Source organism: Amborella trichopoda, chromosome 11 (assembly GCF_054954075.1).
Source record: "Amborella trichopoda isolate Santa Cruz 75 chromosome 11, AtrichopodaSantaCruz75HAP2 v2.0, whole genome shotgun sequence".
NCBI lineage: Eukaryota > Viridiplantae > Streptophyta > Magnoliopsida > Amborellales > Amborellaceae > Amborella > Amborella trichopoda.
In genome coordinates, this window is record NC_142346.1 from 138,822 (window position 1) to 157,178 (window position 18,357).

Below are 18,357 nucleotides of genomic sequence, written 5' to 3' on the forward strand. Positions count from 1 at the left end.
GCCGTTAAGTGAATTCGAAGTGTAAAATTAACGGGGTGAGTTGAGCCTCCCAAATTGTTTTGGGTATTATGCATTGGGCTTTTCACCGGTGGTGTAACGCTCTCTCACCTGAAGGCACAAGGAGAGAGTTGTGTCTTGTAAGATTTCATCTTATCAAAACTCCAAAGCGTGTTAGGGATCGTGTACGTGAGCGAGACAATAAGAAATGAGACATCCATTTGTCATTGTCCTCTCTCTCGAATTAGGGTAGAAGTTCCAAGTTACATGATTGGTTTAGCCTGATCGATGTGACTTTTACTTCGAAAGTAGGTAATTCTGTTTCTGTTCTTGTTTTTGTTTCTACCTGTCTGAATTAAGCACTATGTACGATCATATGACTGTGACTGAGATTCAATGTAACTGTTCTTTCAGGAAATATTCGAGGCTCCGACATCTTAACAATACTTATTTTTTACTGTTAATGTACATATTTTGATGCATGACTCTACTTTTTTATGCCAGTACGATGTTTGATGAACTGCAGACCATGTCATTATTTATAAGCATGTAGGCAGAAATGCGGGGTACTGATTTACTTACTAAGCTTTTAGCTCATACCACTCTTTTTCCATTCTTTGTAGAGTGCACACAGATTGTTCGCGTGTGGATTGCTGGACTGTCACGCCCCAAGAATTTACAATACTGATATTCTTGAGATATGACAGTCAAAACATATATACATCTCATTGATAAGACAAATTTACAGTGGTGAATTCTTACAAAGTAACAAAAGAAAGTTTAAGCACAACTACAGTATCTTCCAAAGTTTATTCTGACGAGCACGCAAAATGAAACCGCAGTTATCCTGAAAAAATGTTTACCATAATTTGATGAGTTTGGCTACTCAGTAAGTGATCATCATAATCCTAAAAATAATCATGATTGAAAGATATCAATATTTTCAAAAAGATGTCTATTAACAAAAATGCATTAACAGTTTCACTTAAAAAAATGCATAATTAACTATAATCCGAATAATTGAAATGCATATAACATTTTAAAGGCAGTGCATAATTCAAAAGATTTCACAAATTACCCTACTGGCGTCCTAAGTAAGTCACCTATATACCCCATCAGCGTCCTGATGGGTCCACTTAATCCCTATCGGCGTCTCAAATAGATCCACTTAATCCCTGCAGGTCCACTTATACCTCACCGGCGTATCGGATGAGTCTACTTAATCCCTACCGGCGTCCCAGATAGGTCCACTTATACCTCACCGGCGAACCGGATGAGTCCACTTGCATACTTAAAGTATTTTTAAATCTCTTTAAACATTTGAAAGCAGCAATATCATGTACTCAACATATCACTAAAATCATTAATATGAATTTCACGGAAACCATTAATAACAGTCACTTTCAATAACATTTCAAAAATAACCAATCAAATATTTTGGGCTCAAATTTAGAAAGGTAGCAGTTTGTAAAGACATTCTAACATAATTGCCAATGTATAGAAAAACTCTTATAGAAATTCAAGAATACGGAATTATCACAATTTATAGGATGTCAATTCGCAAATAAACATTTCACAGACAATGCTATAATCAATTGCAAAAATATCAGTTTTCAAATAATAAGGCAGTCATTTGCACATAAATTTTACAATGTCTAAATATTAAAAAACAGTAGAAAGAAATTTCACAATTTTAGTAAAAGCATAACTATCACATTTATTTCTAATAATTTTATTTCTGAATTTTTCTAACAATAGACAAGAAAAATAAATAAATAAATTTATTTCTAAGAATTTACAGCATTTAAATTTTCAATTATCATAATTTTATTAAAAAGATTATTTTTCAAAATAATGAGGTTGCTTGCGCATAAAATTTATTTCTCCTAAAATTCTTGATAATAAGCAGAAATAATTATTTCATTTTATTTTTAAAAAGAACGGATTATTTTTCAATATAATGAAATCACTTACCTAAAATATTTGAAAGGGAGCTTCCAATAAAAATTCGGCTAAAGAGAGAAAGAGCTCACTGCGTCTCGACTAGAGAGAGAGATCTCAAAATTTTCTAAAGTTGGAATCCTCACCTCTCCGAATTTAAATTCTTATAACATATTATTATATTATTTTATTAGGCTCCACCTCATACCTGAGGTATGAGGTGTTACCTTAATATTATGCGAGAGACGATTAAGGCCCACGTCAACTAAGGACGTGGTAAGAGAAAGGAAAAAGCTTAAACCAAAAGCTTTTGAAAGTAGTGATGGTCCCTAGGGACCATCATGCTTATATGGACCATCACTTATTAAAAGTGTTTTTTCTCTTTTTTTTTTTTTTTTTTTGAAATTTTAGGATTATTACATGGACGGTGGTAGCAAACTCTTGAAGTTCAATTTCTGTCCAAGAATTTTGTTGATTGTAGGTGTCTGGTGTCGTTGCCACAATGTCATTCTGATGTATGTTGTATATTGTACTTTGTGGTCAGGCCAGCAGCGCCTTGAACTTTTTGTAAAAGAATTTTTGAAGGCTGGATCTGTGTAAATGGTTTTATTGTGCTCCTTTTTCTGGCCTTTTGTTTATGAGTTTATTTTATATTCATGGTTTGCTTTGATCCCGCAATTATAATCCGTATTGATGTCACTCCCACCTGAGTGACGTGCGTGACCTCTGGTCATGATCCCACACTCTGTCACCTTCCAGTTGGGAATGGTAGGGGTCAGGGGACGGGGTAGTGACATTTTAATACCATTTCCACATGGGAAAAACATTGTGGGCTCAAAGTGGGTGTACAAAGTCAAGGTCAGATCAAATGGTTCAATAGAAATAGTAAAGTCAAGACTGGTAACCAAAAGATTTAGTCAAGAATATGGTATTGATTATGATGAAACCTTTAGCCTAGTTGCTAAGGCTCCCATTATACATTTTATCTTGGCTATAGCCTCTAAACTCAATTGGAAACTTCATCAACATGATGTAAAGAATGTATTCCTTCATGGTGACTTGAAAGAGGACATGTACATGCCACAACCTAAAGGCTTTGAAGATCCCTTACATCCATATTATGTTTGTAAACTCCATAAAGCTATCTATAGTCTCAAGCAAGCTCCTCATACATGGTTTGATAATTTTAGCTCCTCACTCAATAATATTGGTTTTCGAATGAGCAGGGTTGACTACTCTTCATTTCTGAAAAAATCAACCTCAAGTATCATTCTGCTCTTAATCTATGTGGATAACATTATCATTATTGGAAATGATATTAGAGGCATTGAACATCTTAAGAAGGTTTTGAAGTTGAAATGAAATACCTTGGGGAATTGAAATACTTTTTAGGTATTAAAATTCATCAGACAAGGGGAGGAATTGTTCTCACTCAGCACAAGTATATCCTTGATCTACTTTCCAAAGCTAAAATGTTGGAGTATAAGCCTATATCTACCCCTGCTGAAGTAAACAATAAGCTACGGATTGAAGAAGGGGTGCTCTTACCTAAGCCATTTCTCTATAGAAGCATTGTTGGCAGTCTTCAATACCTTGCATTTACACGCCCTGACATTGTCTATGTTGTAAATACAGTCTATTAGTTTATGCTATCTCCTTGACAATCTCATTGGGAAGCAACCAAAGAATTTTAAGATACATGAAAGGTACTATACAAAATGGTTTATTCTATGCGTCCTCTGGATCTCTAGACCTTAAAGCATATAGTGATGCCGATTGGGGCAGGATGTCCCAATGATTGTCGCTCCATTATTGGATTCTGCATCTTCTTAGGCAATAACCTTATTTCTTGGAGCAGCAAGAAACAAACATCTGTATCAAGATCAAGCACAAAGTCGGAATATAAACCTACGAGCACTGTGGCAGCGGAAATTATTTGGTTTTGCATGCTTCTTAAAGAAACTGGAGTTTCCTTGACCAAGTCCACTACTCTAGCCTATGATAATCAAAGTGAAATGTGACTAGCTACAAATCCTATTTTATATAAAGAATAAAAAAAAAGATTTATATAAAATCGTGAGATCAATTTATGTATATATAATTTGGATATGTTTTACAATGGTTTGTGAGTTTCTATTGTCAAATTCCCAATTTTTTGGTTTTTTTTTTTTTAGATTTTATGGAGTTTCCAACCCTAAATTATATTTTCTAGATCCAATTTATTATATTCTTTTTAGCTTATTTGGATTCATTATATGTTGTTTTTAGTTTTGTTTCAAGTTTAAAGTTTTTATTTTATTTATTAGCATTTTTTATAACCTTTTCCCTTAAGGGGTTTTTGGGTCATGTACAGGCCTAGCGCACTCAGCCTCGTACTTGGCTGTGTTACGCGGCTCGGGGAAGGGCCGAGTCCAAGGCCCAAGGAAAGTATAATAACATTACTTGGTATTAACCATTAGTGTTGTTTAGACATGGCCATGGTATAAATGCTCATACAGGAACCCATTTAGTTCTTTAACATTGGGAAATTTTGGTAGTTTCCTCATGAAGGCATGTGATGATTTTTTTTTTGTTTTATTTCCTACAAACTTGCTGAACATGTATGGGGAATACAAATATTTTAAGATCCTTAAGTAACTCTATTTTTTTTCCTATTTTTCTTTTTATTGATGTGTTGAGTGCTTGTAAAAAGCATAAACTAATTTAGAAAGATATTCCCTTTAATGAAATAGGATAGCTCTAAGAAAGGTGATGACCTTAAACTTTCCCTTAACCCATTCTACGTCCGGGTAAAGGGGCATGATTGTGTTAGGTAGGCAGCCGACGTAAAAATTTACTAAAACTCATCATGAATCATGATAAACTTATAGACTTATGATTGTGTTATGTAGGCATAATTCATGTAACGGACCCCAACTAATTGAGAAAAAGCTAAAATGATAATGATGATGATAGTGGAAACCTCACATTGATTTTATTTCCTAAACTTTGTAAAACTTAGTAGGTTGGCTGCCATCTTCTTTGTCATTTGTTAGTTATCTCATCCACTTCTCTTTATATTTAAAATAATTATAATGTTATATTTATTTATTAAGGGGGTGGGTGCATCGCTAAATTTTATTATGAGATGCAATTTTGGTGACAAAAATTCATAGGATGACTTAGAATCCATTTTCCAATCTAATATAAATTTTTAGGTTTCAAAAATAGTTTAAATCAAGTAGATCTATAAACACATGATAATCTTGAAAATAGATGATCCAGATAATATGTTGCAAGATGTACTATTATTGGAACTCAAAATCTCTTTTTTTTTTTTTCATATAACATACATCTCGATGTTGAGATGATCAATTAGAAGGTTTTCCAACTTCATAAAAGTTTTTTACGATAAACTTTTAAGGTGCACCTTAATTCTACATTTTACGGTTGCAATCCTATATAAACTTTTTCCGTTTAACATTGTAATTTATAATCATAATTTTAGAATTGGTAAGATTTATTTTTTAGTAATTTGTCCTTTAAAAAAATGTTCATAAGATGGTATTATCCTAGTTATTTAAATTTAATTTTACAAATTTTGACTTTTTACATAATGTTATAATATTGCAAAACAAACATTGAATCATAAAAATAAAAAAAGGTTTTAATTTTTTAGTATTTAAACCTTTTGAATGGTAATAAAAGGTTAAGTTATTCTATTTACGATTTAAACTTTAAATTTTCAAAAATTTAGTCTTTCGGATAAAAATTACAATTCTAAAATAAATATTTGAAAATAACATGGATGGAAAACTTGGCAAATTGGGGGAAGTTTATATAAGGTATCAAACTTATATTATTGTAGTAAGGCACATTTAGGATAGGGGCTAGATCATGGTGGTAGCACCCCCATACGCAGTTACCATGTTGTGTCACCTTCAACAAAGTCAACCTCCTCATTTATTTGAAAAAAAACGGGTAGGGTCTATCTTCCCCACTACCCATAAAAAAGAAGAAGTAAGGCGCACCTCAAAACCAAGCCGAAAGATAGAGTTTTGGTACTAGAAAAGCCTTGTGATAGCATAAAAAAATACATTATCACCCCTAATTATAAATTTTAAAGCTTTAAATTTGTTGTATAAATATTTAATTATTTTTTTTGAAAATAGATGGTTCAAATAATGCATTACAATATGTACTATTTTTATGGTTTGACATTTTTTTTTTGTAACTTTTTTTTTAATTCATGCATCTTGAGGTTGAGATGATTAATTTGAGGGTTTTCTAACGTCGAAACAAGTTTTATAGTAGTTTTGAGATGCGTCTTATTTTAATATGGGCAAGCCTTTTATGCTTCCCCTACAATATAAAACTTATATACTTCTCGTTAACCAACTGTCTATTCTGAATGGAGGAATAAGATTGCCCCAAAGACAATGTCACGTCTCTACACTATTTTTTTTTAATATTTTTTCTATAAACTATTTTTATACCAAATTTTGAACATCCAATTTTCTATTAAACTTGCACTAGCGAAAAATATAAAAAAAATATTTCCAATAAAATAAAAAGATCAAAATACCCTTGAAATATTCAAAGGGTATTTTTGGTCATTATATTTTATAAAAAAATTATTTTTAATATTTTTTATAAGTGTGCCCCAATGAGAAGATGACACGTACCAAATTTTATATTCATACAATTCGTATAAAAAAACTAAAAATAAAATACTTAGAGACGTCGGATCTAAGATCAAACAATGAGTGGCCCTGTTGATCAAAATTGGACGGCTGGATGGCAAGGGGAGGATAGTTCTTCTATGCTGTAGGGGAAATATATAAATATTTCCCTTTTAATATTAGAAATTTCTTTTATAAAAGGTTGCAACCTTAAAATGTAGAATTAAAAATGCAACTCAATAATTGGCCTGAAAAGATTGTTTTAATGGTGAAAAATCTCTCTAATTAATCATCTTGATCTTGACATCTAAATATATGAATATGAAAAAAAAAAACAAAAACGGTTTTGAGACCCAAAAGTAATACATATTGTAATATATTATCTAGACTGTCCATTTTTAATATTTCATATGTTATATGTTTATAGATCTACTTGATTTTAATAATTATTAAAATTTAAAAATTTATAATTAAATATAAAAAATAAATTTTAGATAATCCTGACAACTTTTAACACCAAACTTACATGGTATGATAAAATTTGGAGGTGTACTTTAATTGGACTGCTTAACGTTGCAACCTTATAAAAGGTTGACATATAAACTTTATTCTTTTTGTTTTTTTTGTTTTTTTTGGGGATAGTGCGCTACTTAAAAAATTACGATTGGTGACATATTTTAAGGTAATAGTTTATATAGGGCGTAGGCTCTAAACAATCAACCTAGAGGCTACTTCAAAACTTTCACTATAATAGGTTGTTTTGATTCTCAAATATCTTCAAATTGATCATCTTGACATCAAGACGCATGGACATGAGAAAAAAATGGATTTCAAGTTTTGAAAATAGTGCATCTTATGACACATTTTTCGACCTTCAATTTTCAACTTTTCATAGATTTGCTTGATTTACACGATTTTCTACTCTTTAAAATTTATAACTAAAGATGAAAATATAATTTAAACTATAAAAAAACCTTCCAGTATTGAAACTATATTTTTTTATACTATATAAAGGTAGGCTCTAATTTGATTGTTTAGAGCCTGGCCTATGAACAAACGGCACCCACATTTTAATTGGTAAAATTTACACTATTACAATAATCAAATTAAAATTATTAATTTATGACAAAGATGTATGACATGTTTATTACTCCTTTTTAACATTTAGTAATACACCACATGTGTGGTTAGTACCACACCACGTGTGTCGTCAGTTATACTGACGGAGGTACAATGCTAGAAATGGCATAAATGACTCCATCACAAACAAAAAAATCTTTTTCGACTACCATATTTTTAAGAAATGAATTAATTTAAAATTATAAAAGTCCAAGATACGATATTTCATTGAGGGAGCTACCATCACCACATATTTATAGGTTCATATTAGTCACATCAATTAAGATTATTATTATCATCACATATTTGAACTTTGAGATTTGAGACACTTAGCTATTAAAAAATTGAAGAGTATCTATTTAATCATGAGGTATTAGTATATAGGAAGTATATTTTGGAAATTATTTTTATTGAAATTAGTATTCAAAGATTGTATTCCCAGAATTTGAAATCTAATAGATATTCCTAAATATATTATACCAAAGGGAGTAAATGGATAGCATACTCCCGAGGGAGTAGGAAATTTATAATAGATAGATTATTATTATTATAATTAAGATAGTTTCTATGCGGCCAGCCCATCCAACATATCGTAGAAATGCGGGCTTGACAATAAATATATTTTTAAAATATAATGATATTTAAAAAATAATTAAAATATTAATTATAATTATTTTTAGATAGACCACCTATTTACATCTATCTTTTAAAATAGATGCTCTGGACCGTATAAGGTAGAAATACACTAATCCAGCTTGCATGAAATAATTTTTTATTGTAATTATGGATAGGTACAGCTGCAATGAAATATTTATATTGAGGTGATGTCATGGAAACAGCATGAAACACATGGGACGGGCAATGACACCACTAGAGACAGCAGGTCATACATATTCTTTGCCTATTACTGAAGGTTATATGAGGGCCCACCCACCCCAATTCTCTGTGTAAGCATTGTTTTCTTTGAAGGATAAATGCCTTGTTGTCATTTCCTTTAATACCAAAAGGAAAACATTGTGCTTCCCTCACTTTTTTTTTTCTTTTGGATAGTGATATATACACATATAGGGGATTTCCGCGTGTTGCACGAACAACCATAATGAGAGGCAATTAAAAAAGAAGAAAAAAATAGTATTTAAAATTAAATAATATAAAAAATTTAAAGTACACAATAATACACCAAACTACTACAAATTAATATAAGAATTTGATTGAGATAGCAATAACGATAAAAAAACGGGAATAAAAAAAAAAAAAGAAGAAGAAAATGAGTACACTGTTTGGGTTTTTGATGAGTCGAGCAATCAAAATTGCAAAAATTATCGGAAAAAAAGAGAAAAACTCTCATAAGATAAAAATAGTTTTTGTCAACATAGATTCCCCCATCGGAGAGAAAGCGTAGTCCATGTCGTTCATTGTGTCACAATTATTATCTACTACTGCTCTTGAAGAGAGTCACTACATCGAAAACGTCGCATAATTGGAGGTGTGGGTAGAATTGGGGTTGTAAAAATCCAATTTGTTGGAGGTGCTTAAAACAAACTAAAGATAGAAAAACCCTCATCTTTTTCTTCCTACAAGAACCTTATACCTTCCTATTGGTTTAATTCTCCCGACTGATAATATTCTTGCTACAAGAACCTTATACCCTCCTACTTGTTTAATTCCCCCTACTGATAATTTTTAGCATGTATAGGTTCTCCGAGCAAATTTGCCTTGTTGATACCTAAAGAAAGAAGACCGAATACATGCATGGATATCTCATTGCGCTGGAGCTGTCTTTCTTCACGATGTAGAAAGAGTTGGAAAAAAAGCACGGCACGGCGTATAAGGGTTGTATTTTACAAGTGAAAACAAGTTCCATTTATGAAGTCAAAATTGTTCTTTTAAAGTATTGTCTTGTGACAATTTGTTGCGTAGTGAGTTTCATCTTGGGCTTTTTAAATTATCACCCATTATTTATTTAATAGTAATTAATTATTCATTAGTTGCAGCTGCTTGTGCAATTGGTCCGTCAACAATCACAACGGTTCAAAATTATCCATTGCACACATCGGTGACATGCACATCATGAAATGTCTGACGCGATGCTCGTCAGGCGACATCGCTAAGTGATGATGGTTGCAACACCCAATCATGCGACATTGCGATGAAACACCAGTTGCCCAATGCTCATTACTAGGGTAACTTTCTCAACGTCAACATGGTCATCAGAACAAAAAAAAATCAACGCATGGGTTCAACTTCTACAATAGCAGCTAGCCATTGTAGAAGTATGCTCTTGGGTCAGATTCGGGTCAGATACGGTTGAATATATATGCGAACATGAATATGCTAGATCCGAATGACTTAGGCAAGTTGACTCATAAATTTCCGAAACGACAGCACGATTATCGCGAATCAGTTTATTCCTATCTATTAAAATTCATAGAATTGCACCCTTTCTATTGGAAAATTTACGCTAACATTGATTTTTTTAAAAAAAAAAAAAATTCTGCTATATTTTAGATTTTATGGTTATGTTCAACAGGAGTCCAGAACTATTAATTATGGATCGCTCATTGTAAGGAATTAAAATGACCCGATTCTAATAGCTTTGGACCACTCACAATGACAATGAACCACTCGTACTAACAAATTGAAAGGGACCTGATACTGATAGCCTTGAACCACTGAGCTATAATGAATCTGGAACCATTAGTTTTAGGATTGAAAATTCCAATAAGTGGTCCAGAACTTCAACGAGGACTCTAGAAGGACCTGATGTATATTTGGAAAATAAATATATACGAAAAAAAGATAAGCAATGAGCATAAACTTTAAAATATGAAGTATTTTTCAAAATGAAGTGGGTGCGGTCGAACCAACACTGATGCACCGGATCCATCATAACTTAAAAAGTTAAGCATGTTTGGGCCAACAGATTAGAATAAGTACATGAAATGAAAACTCAAAAAAAAAAAAAATCTAAACACAACATTATAATCTTTTATTTATTTATTTATTTAACGCGGAGTGACCGTAGCATAAATAAGAAAAGGCCGAAAAATATCGATGTTTCCGTTCCATAGAAGGGGAGACAGCTCGTTTACGCGGGGACACTCACATGGTGTGGTACATGAGAGCGAGAGAGAGAGAGCAGATCCATGCAAACAACGAGTAGAGAGAGAGAAAGCGCGACGGTGCGTTAGAGAGAGAGAGAGAGAGCAACGGTGGGTGCCTCGTCTTTGCAGGGCCATCGTTTTCCCACGTAAGGGCGTCTTTAAATAGAGCCACATGCGATCTCCTCTCCCAACCTCCTCTGTCTCCGTCGTATAGAGAGGGGTGGACCTTTTTACTCCCATTAATTACCCTCCCTCTCTTAGATTGCCCTCCTCTGCGCTACTTCGCCCATTTTCCGATTGCGACACCACCACCACCAACTTGAGGTTTTTCGCCCATTTTCCGATTGCGACACCACCACCACCAACTTGAGGTTTTTGAGAGAGAGAGAGAGAGAGAGAGAGAGAGAGAGAGATATGGCGAGTGGGAGTGTTGCGGCGCGAGTGGATCTGGATGGTCGGGCCATCAAGCCATTGACGGTGTGTCTGGTTGGTGGAGGAGGGTTTATTGGGTCTCACCTATGCGAGAAGCTGATGTGGGAGACCCCTCACAGGGTCATCGCCATTGACGTTTACAGTGACAAGATCCAGCATCTTCTCAATCCTGGTCAGCCATGGTCCAACCGCATCGAGTTCCACAAGATCAACATCAAGCACGACTCTCGGCTCGAAGGCCTCATCAAGATGGCAGATCTGGTATGCTGCCTAACCCTCCTCCTCTCTCCTCAGATTTCCTCGATCTGTTTCTCCATTTTGTTGCTTCATTAAATTGCGTTGACGTACTAACTGTATCCTCTCTTGATTTGCAGACAGTGAACCTTGCGGCTATATGCACGCCTGCCGATTACAATACCCGCCCTCTTGACACCATTTACAGCAACTTCATCGATGCCCTCCCTGTTGTATGTCTGCCATTCATTTTTTCTGTCTGATTTATTTAGCATTGCAATCCATGAAGAAGATGAAGCAGAAGAAGCTCCATTGATCACCCCCTTTAATTTCTTTTCCTCTTTCTTGCCCCATCACTCACTCCCTTTTACTATGCTCGCGTCCTCTTCTTTCATCATATTTCTTTGCTCTTTTGAGAAGAAAATGTAAATATGAGTTCTGTTCTTTCCTTGGTGCAGGTGAAGTACTGCTCAGAAAACAACAAGCGTCTCATCCACTTCTCCACTTGCGAAGTTTATGGCAAGACCGTTGGCAGCTTCCTTCCAAAGGATCATCCCCTAAGAAAGGTGCGCTTTTCCCTTTCTTCTTGCTTTACCTTTTCTTTACTTTTTCTAGGATCCCGACTGAGGAATTATTGTGCGTTTGGCGGAGTTTCTCTCGCTGTGTGCTATTTCCCTGATTCGGGTTTCTTGGAGAAATGCGATTGATTTTATGGGGTATTCCCCTTTTTTCTTTTGTATGTATGGCGAGTCAGCGGTTTTTCTGTACAATTGATGATATTCTTTGTAGTATTCTTCTCTTTATGGTTCCAATTTATGGCAAGAAGACTGATAAACCAATTTTTTAGTGTATTTCTTTTATTGATTTAACATTTTTTACATATTTTATGTCTGGACTGAACTGCCTCTAATTTGATTTGGTTCTATACATGGCATTTCATGATAATGGGAATTCATGTCGTTCATGGTTTCTTATGTTTGTTTTTTCATTTGTCTAATCGATGGCACATATTTGTTTATTGATTTTCTAGCCATGAAATAATGACTTCTTTAGATAACTATTTCCTTAAAAAAAGAAGAAATAATGACTTGTAAACATGTTTTGTTTGACTCTTTTTTATTTCTCGGTTACCGCATTGAAGTTGGTTGTAATTATATTGCTATTCTTGCGGATTTTCACAATTATGAATATGAGGTCCTGGCATATTATTTTTTTCTTTTTTCTTGTTTTAAGTTAATCTTGGTTCAGTAGCTTAGGAACCTGATTTGTGGCATAAGTGGAGGACTGTGGGGTGCTCTAGAGCAGAGAATTGTGACATGGAATTACCATTGGAGTTAATGTGGTCCATTCGCAAATATGTTTTTACACTGATTTTGATTGCAATAGTTATCAATATCTACTCTTTTCTTTTTTAAAAGAAGGAAAAAGAATGAATAGGTGTCTTTTGGAGTTTAGAACCAGTATTTAAGATCATGGATTTGGAAGCCTGGGCAGCCAGACAGAGATTAGAGGGGTTTGCGGCCTCAAGGATGTTGCTGGGAGTCTTACTAAATTCACTTGACCCATCTCTGCTACCCCAAACAAAAACAAACAAAAATACCTCTTTCCTCAGTCCTATCTTACTAAACCTGATTCCTTTTTCCTCACCGTATACTTTTTTTTTTTCTTCCCCCTCCTGTCTTCATTTCTCCTCTTTTTTTCCTTTGTATCTTCTCCCCTTCCTCTGATTTCCCTTGTTTTGGTTTATAAAATTCAATTCATTAAGTTGAGCAAATGGTCAGAGGTAACTTTTTACCCTCCTCTACCTTCCCTAGAGTTTATCTGCCTCCTCCCACTTCTCCCTCTCTTTTCTCCTAATTCTACTCCCCCTTTCTCTCCTCCACCTCCTCTTCTCTCCTTTTCTCTGTTACTCTTCCTTATACTTTATCACAGCAGCCTCGTGCGCTTGGGCTTCAAATATAGTTTCACACACCCTCTCTCTCTTGCTCCCATTACTCTCTCTCCTCTCTTGTACCTTGTTGATGCAGTCCACTCCTTGTAGATTGCTTTTCTTGTTTGTATCTCTTGGTTTTGATAAGGGGACGTCAAAATCTCTCCCCTCTCTTCTCCTTTCTATCTTCCTTCACTCTCTCCTAATTCCTCTCTCTCACCCCTACATACATGAGTTTGAAATTTGAATTAAATTGCTGAAACTTTAGCAGATTGAAAATTATTCAAGATTCATGCAAAATTGTATTGATCACTGATAGTTACATAGACAATCTGTCATTACATGCTAATATGCCATAGTCAATTCATACCAATCCACATACATGTATCAGAACAGAATTTCATAAAAGTTAATACTCAAAAGACTTGAGAGAACAGAGCTTAAAGCAAGAAAATAAATCTCATCAACTCAAATTTCAAATTGATTTTCATCATCACCACCACCATCATGACCACCACTTGCTACTGTAACACCACCTTCTCCATTTCCTGGACCGACACCAGCCGCATCTGAATTTGGTGATGAAAAACAATCAAAGAGGGTTTTGGGGGTGGAATGCCCCCTGAAAACCCTTTTCACCCTCTTTTAAAATTGGAAAATGACAAAAATCCCCTACTGAGGCCAATTTTCTGACCTTGTCCGGGGTTCATTGAGTCATCCGGTTGGGCCAAAAGGTGGGACTGGGTGCCTGCCCAGCGCCTCGTCGCCTGTCTTGGCCCAAAAGGCAGGTGCCTTTTGGTTAGGTTGCCCTAGTTGTCCGCCTACCTCTAAACGACACGCCCATGGCCCTGAACCTCCCAGGCGGTGAGGCAGTTGAATTTTATGACAGTGTGTAACTCGAGACCAAACGTCTTTCTCCCAATTTCCAAGAGGGAAATTGCAATCATGGGGTTTGAGACAGAGATTGTAATACATGAGCTTCAGCCCAAAGCGATGATATTTGCGTGAGATATGTGGTGAACAGCTGATTAAATGTATATCTCATGTTGCACACATGGTCTTTCAAAGGTTCCTTTTTCCTGTTCATCCAACAAAGTAGAGCATCTGTATATCGTCCACGCTTCTGTTACTCATTGAAACCTCCTCAATCATTTTCTCTTTTCATTGAGAGGTGCCTTGTACTATTCATATATCCATTCCTTGATTTCATCCTCAGATGTCAAGGGTCTCAATCATCACATGTGGTTCAAGTGAGTGCTACTGGATTACTGCTTGGTAGTTTTTCATGTGCCAAAATACCCCATCCCTGTTGTATTAGTTATATCCAATTCCAGTAATTGTTTTTGTTCCTTAACTTCCTCTTCAGCATGACTAGTTAAAAATGCATTTGATGGGACCTTTTTACCTTGGTAGTTTAGTAAAAATGTATTTCGACTGCCACCTCTAGTAATGAGTCTACTGGCACCAACATGACCGGATTAATGTGTGAATGTCGCGTCATGTCTTTTGATTGCTCAATGTCATGTGGGTTCTGATCAGCAACATTCTTATTTATGGATCTTTTGTGAAAGACTTGATATTTTTGGCATTTGGTTTGAGTAATGATTTGTTTTATTAGACTACAATGTTATTCTTAACAGCAGATATAGAAAGCTGAGTAAGATTGATGGACACATGTCAAAAAAACGCCATTCTTAGTGAATTTTGAATCTTTGTGGACTAAAGTAGTTAAAAAAATCTCTGATCTGGTGTTGTTTGTAAGATAGAGAATGAACGATATCCCAAAAAGGAAAAGTTGTTTTCTTTTCCCACTTCTGGGGTTCGTCTAACCTCCAAACCTCTCCAGCCTTTGGGGGAGTGTACCTCTGCAGAATCCTCATCTTGGGGGTTAATTTATTTGGACGTGATTGCTTACTGCCTAGTCAACAGGCAACTGCCAAGTGAAATGAAGGCATTTGCTGGCCACTATCAGTGATGCTAGTCATTGTGACTTGAGGTTGCATTTACTTGGGTCCTCGTCAGCTTCTGGGGTTTCAGGAAATGCCTTGATATTAGCAGCATTTGTAGCAGCTTATGTTTATGTTTATTAGTTCATTTGATCGTGCATCATGACAAATTTTGAATTTGATCCATTTAATTTCTATTCTGGAGTAATTTATGTTTATATTTTCTCTATTATTTTGAGTTATACCTTCAAATTCTTTCCAAATTAATGAAATTTATAGTTGGATTTCTATTGGTTACACATGTGTCTAGGGTGTGGGAAATCAAATTAACATGAAAATGACCTGGGTTATGGCACATTGATACAACCTGAAGCTCAAAGCAGGCTGAATATTTGGAGTAGCTTAGTAAACCCCCTTTTGGATGTAAAAGAATGTCAGCTGAAACTGGCATGTGAATGGCAAAAGGGGTTATCCGGATATTACAAGTTCACTGTATTTTTTTTTGGGTAAATGAATTCACTGTATTTTCATTGCTGGTGTATTGTTTATTTTGATAAATGGCTTGGTAGATGTCAGGTTTGCCTTTTTTTTCATGCAAATTATTTTGCTGATTTGTTATTTCTTTCAATAAATGGCGTAGTAGATTCTCTAATATCCATTGGTGCATGTGAATTGGATTTTCAGTTGAAATTTGATCTTGTCACTATGTTTTGTTTTTTATGACTTATCCAATTCTAATGTCTATGGTTCTTCCATGTTGTGGGTTTCCTTTTTCAACAGGAACCTGAATTTTATGTCCTCAAAGAAGATGCTTCCCCCTGCATCTTTGGTCCAATCGAGAAACAGAGGTGGTCCTATGCCTGTGCAAAGCAACTCATTGAGAGGCTTGTATATGGTGAGGATTCAATCCCGTCTTTCAATCTAGTTGGTTTGCATTGGTGAATGTTGTGCTCCTGACAGAGGCTTTACTTGGTTTGTCTGATGAATGTAGCTGAGGGTGCTGAAAATGGTCTCGAGTTTACTATTGTGCGACCTTTCAATTGGATTGGACCGAGAATGGATTTCATTCCAGGCATTGATGGGCCCAGTGAGGGTGTCCCAAGGGTTCTGGCTTGCTTCAGTAATGTGAGTACTGCATTTTTGTTTTTGTAATAAAATGAGTGAGAACAAGACTTTCAATTCGTATTGTGTGTAGATATTTACGTGTTTCTGCTTCAGAATCTTTTAAGAGGGGAGCCACTCAAGCTTGTGGATGGTGGAGAGTCCCAACGAACTTTTGTTTACATCAAGGATGCTATTGAAGCTGTTCTGCTAATGATTGTAAGTATGAAGTTTTATTTCTGCTACGTGTGCGCATGAGTTGAGTTGTTGGGATGATACAACTTGGGCTGATAATGGCTAAAATAATTCAGGAAAACCCAGACAGGGCCAATGGCCAGATTTTCAATGTGGGCAATCCCGACAATGAGGTTACAGTGAAGCAACTTGCTGAAATGATGACTGAGGTATCATAACAGAAAATAAAGAAATATTTGTGTATGTAACTTGCGTTTGATGCATGCGTTGTCATCTTTATTGGCCATGGCCTGCTCCCCTGTAGGTGTACTCAAAGGTGTCTGGAGAACCCATCCTGGAGGTACCGACCATTGATGTGAGCTCGAAAGAATTTTACGGTGAGGGGTATGATGACAGTGATAAGCGTATCCCAGACATGACAATTATCAACAGGCAACTTGGTACTTTTCTTCACGTTTTTCTGTTTCTAACTAGTATTCTTTGTAAGGAAAAAGGGATCGGATACGGTGCATGCATGTGTGTAGAAATCTGTTGTTTAAGGAAGAGCCTGACATGAGATTTGTGCATGGTGGTGTTGCAGGTTGGAACCCAAAGACATCCTTATGGGATCTGCTGGAATCTACATTAACTTACCAGCACACGACCTACTCACATGCAGTTAAGCGGGCCATGGCCAAACCAGTTGCATCATCCAGCTAAAATTGGGAATTCATGTGTTTCATCTTTCTCTCAACCCTGGGGTTGGCTATTTGTTAGCACTAGTATTCTCCTTAAATCTTCGCTATACATAATTTTATATTAATATTTTGAGTGTTGGCAACTGTTTCTGGCCCCTAGCCCTTTTTAACTGTTTGCAGGCCCCTGTAATTTGTACTATATAACATCCGTAATTTTGCATTTTTGTTGGACTGATACCCTTTTTTGAACCATTCGGTTGTAATGAAAAAGAAGGCTTTGAGGTGATGATGTCTTGTATTGCTGCTCAAGGAATGTTATTTTAAAATAATGATGGAGATTAATTAAAGACTCTATTGTGTTGAATTCTACTACTTTCTTCCATTTAAGAAAGGGAAAAGTTATATATTGAGTGGAGGCTCTAAACAATCAAATTTGAACTTACCTCAAAAATTTCATTAGAAGATGTTGTTTTGATGCTTAAATATCTACAAATTGATCCTCTCGAGATCAAGATGCATGGACATGAGAAAAAATTGGATATCAAGTTTTGGAAATAGTGTATTTTGTAACGTATTTTAAGATTGTCAGTTTTCAAGATTTTCAAATTTTCATAGAGCTGACGATCTATACTATTTTTAAAACTTTAAACTTTATTAATCAATATGAAGATATGTTTTAACTTAGAGAAACTTCAGCCTTTATGCAAATGTGGGTGCCTTGGGCTTTAGTCAGGTCAAAATAACCAGAGATGTTCTCCTTTTTTGGGTTACCTAAGCAAGGGTCTTTGTCGGTAGTCGACTTGTATCAATACAGATGAAACTCCCTTCTAAGAATCAATTTGAAATGGATTTTGGAGTTTAGACACTTTAAATCCACGAAGTTCAAAACAATATACTTTTTAAGGTCAAAACCATTTTCTTCACTAAAAAAAGCCATTTTTTTCACTCAAAAAAAAAAAAAAAATTCAAAACCATTTTTCTCTTATCCATGATCATGGTTGTCGATTATTGACCCGTAAA

The 18,357-nt window shown here is 35.1% G+C and overlaps 1 protein-coding gene across 1 annotated transcript; it reads left to right on the forward strand.

The window, feature by feature from the left end:
• Positions 1-11,179: 11,179 nt before the first annotated feature.
• LOC18441496 (UDP-D-apiose/UDP-D-xylose synthase 2) lies at positions 11,180-17,684 on the forward strand. The gene is made up of 9 exons (XM_006851726.4): positions 11,180-11,515; positions 11,629-11,721; positions 11,947-12,054; positions 16,145-16,259; positions 16,356-16,489; positions 16,583-16,684; positions 16,777-16,869; positions 16,965-17,100; positions 17,241-17,684. Exons 1-9 carry the CDS (start codon positions 11,237-11,239, stop codon positions 17,357-17,359), a joined length of 1,179 nt encoding a protein of 392 aa, XP_006851788.1. The 5' UTR covers positions 11,180-11,236; the 3' UTR covers positions 17,360-17,684.
• Positions 17,685-18,357: the final 673 nt, after the last annotated feature.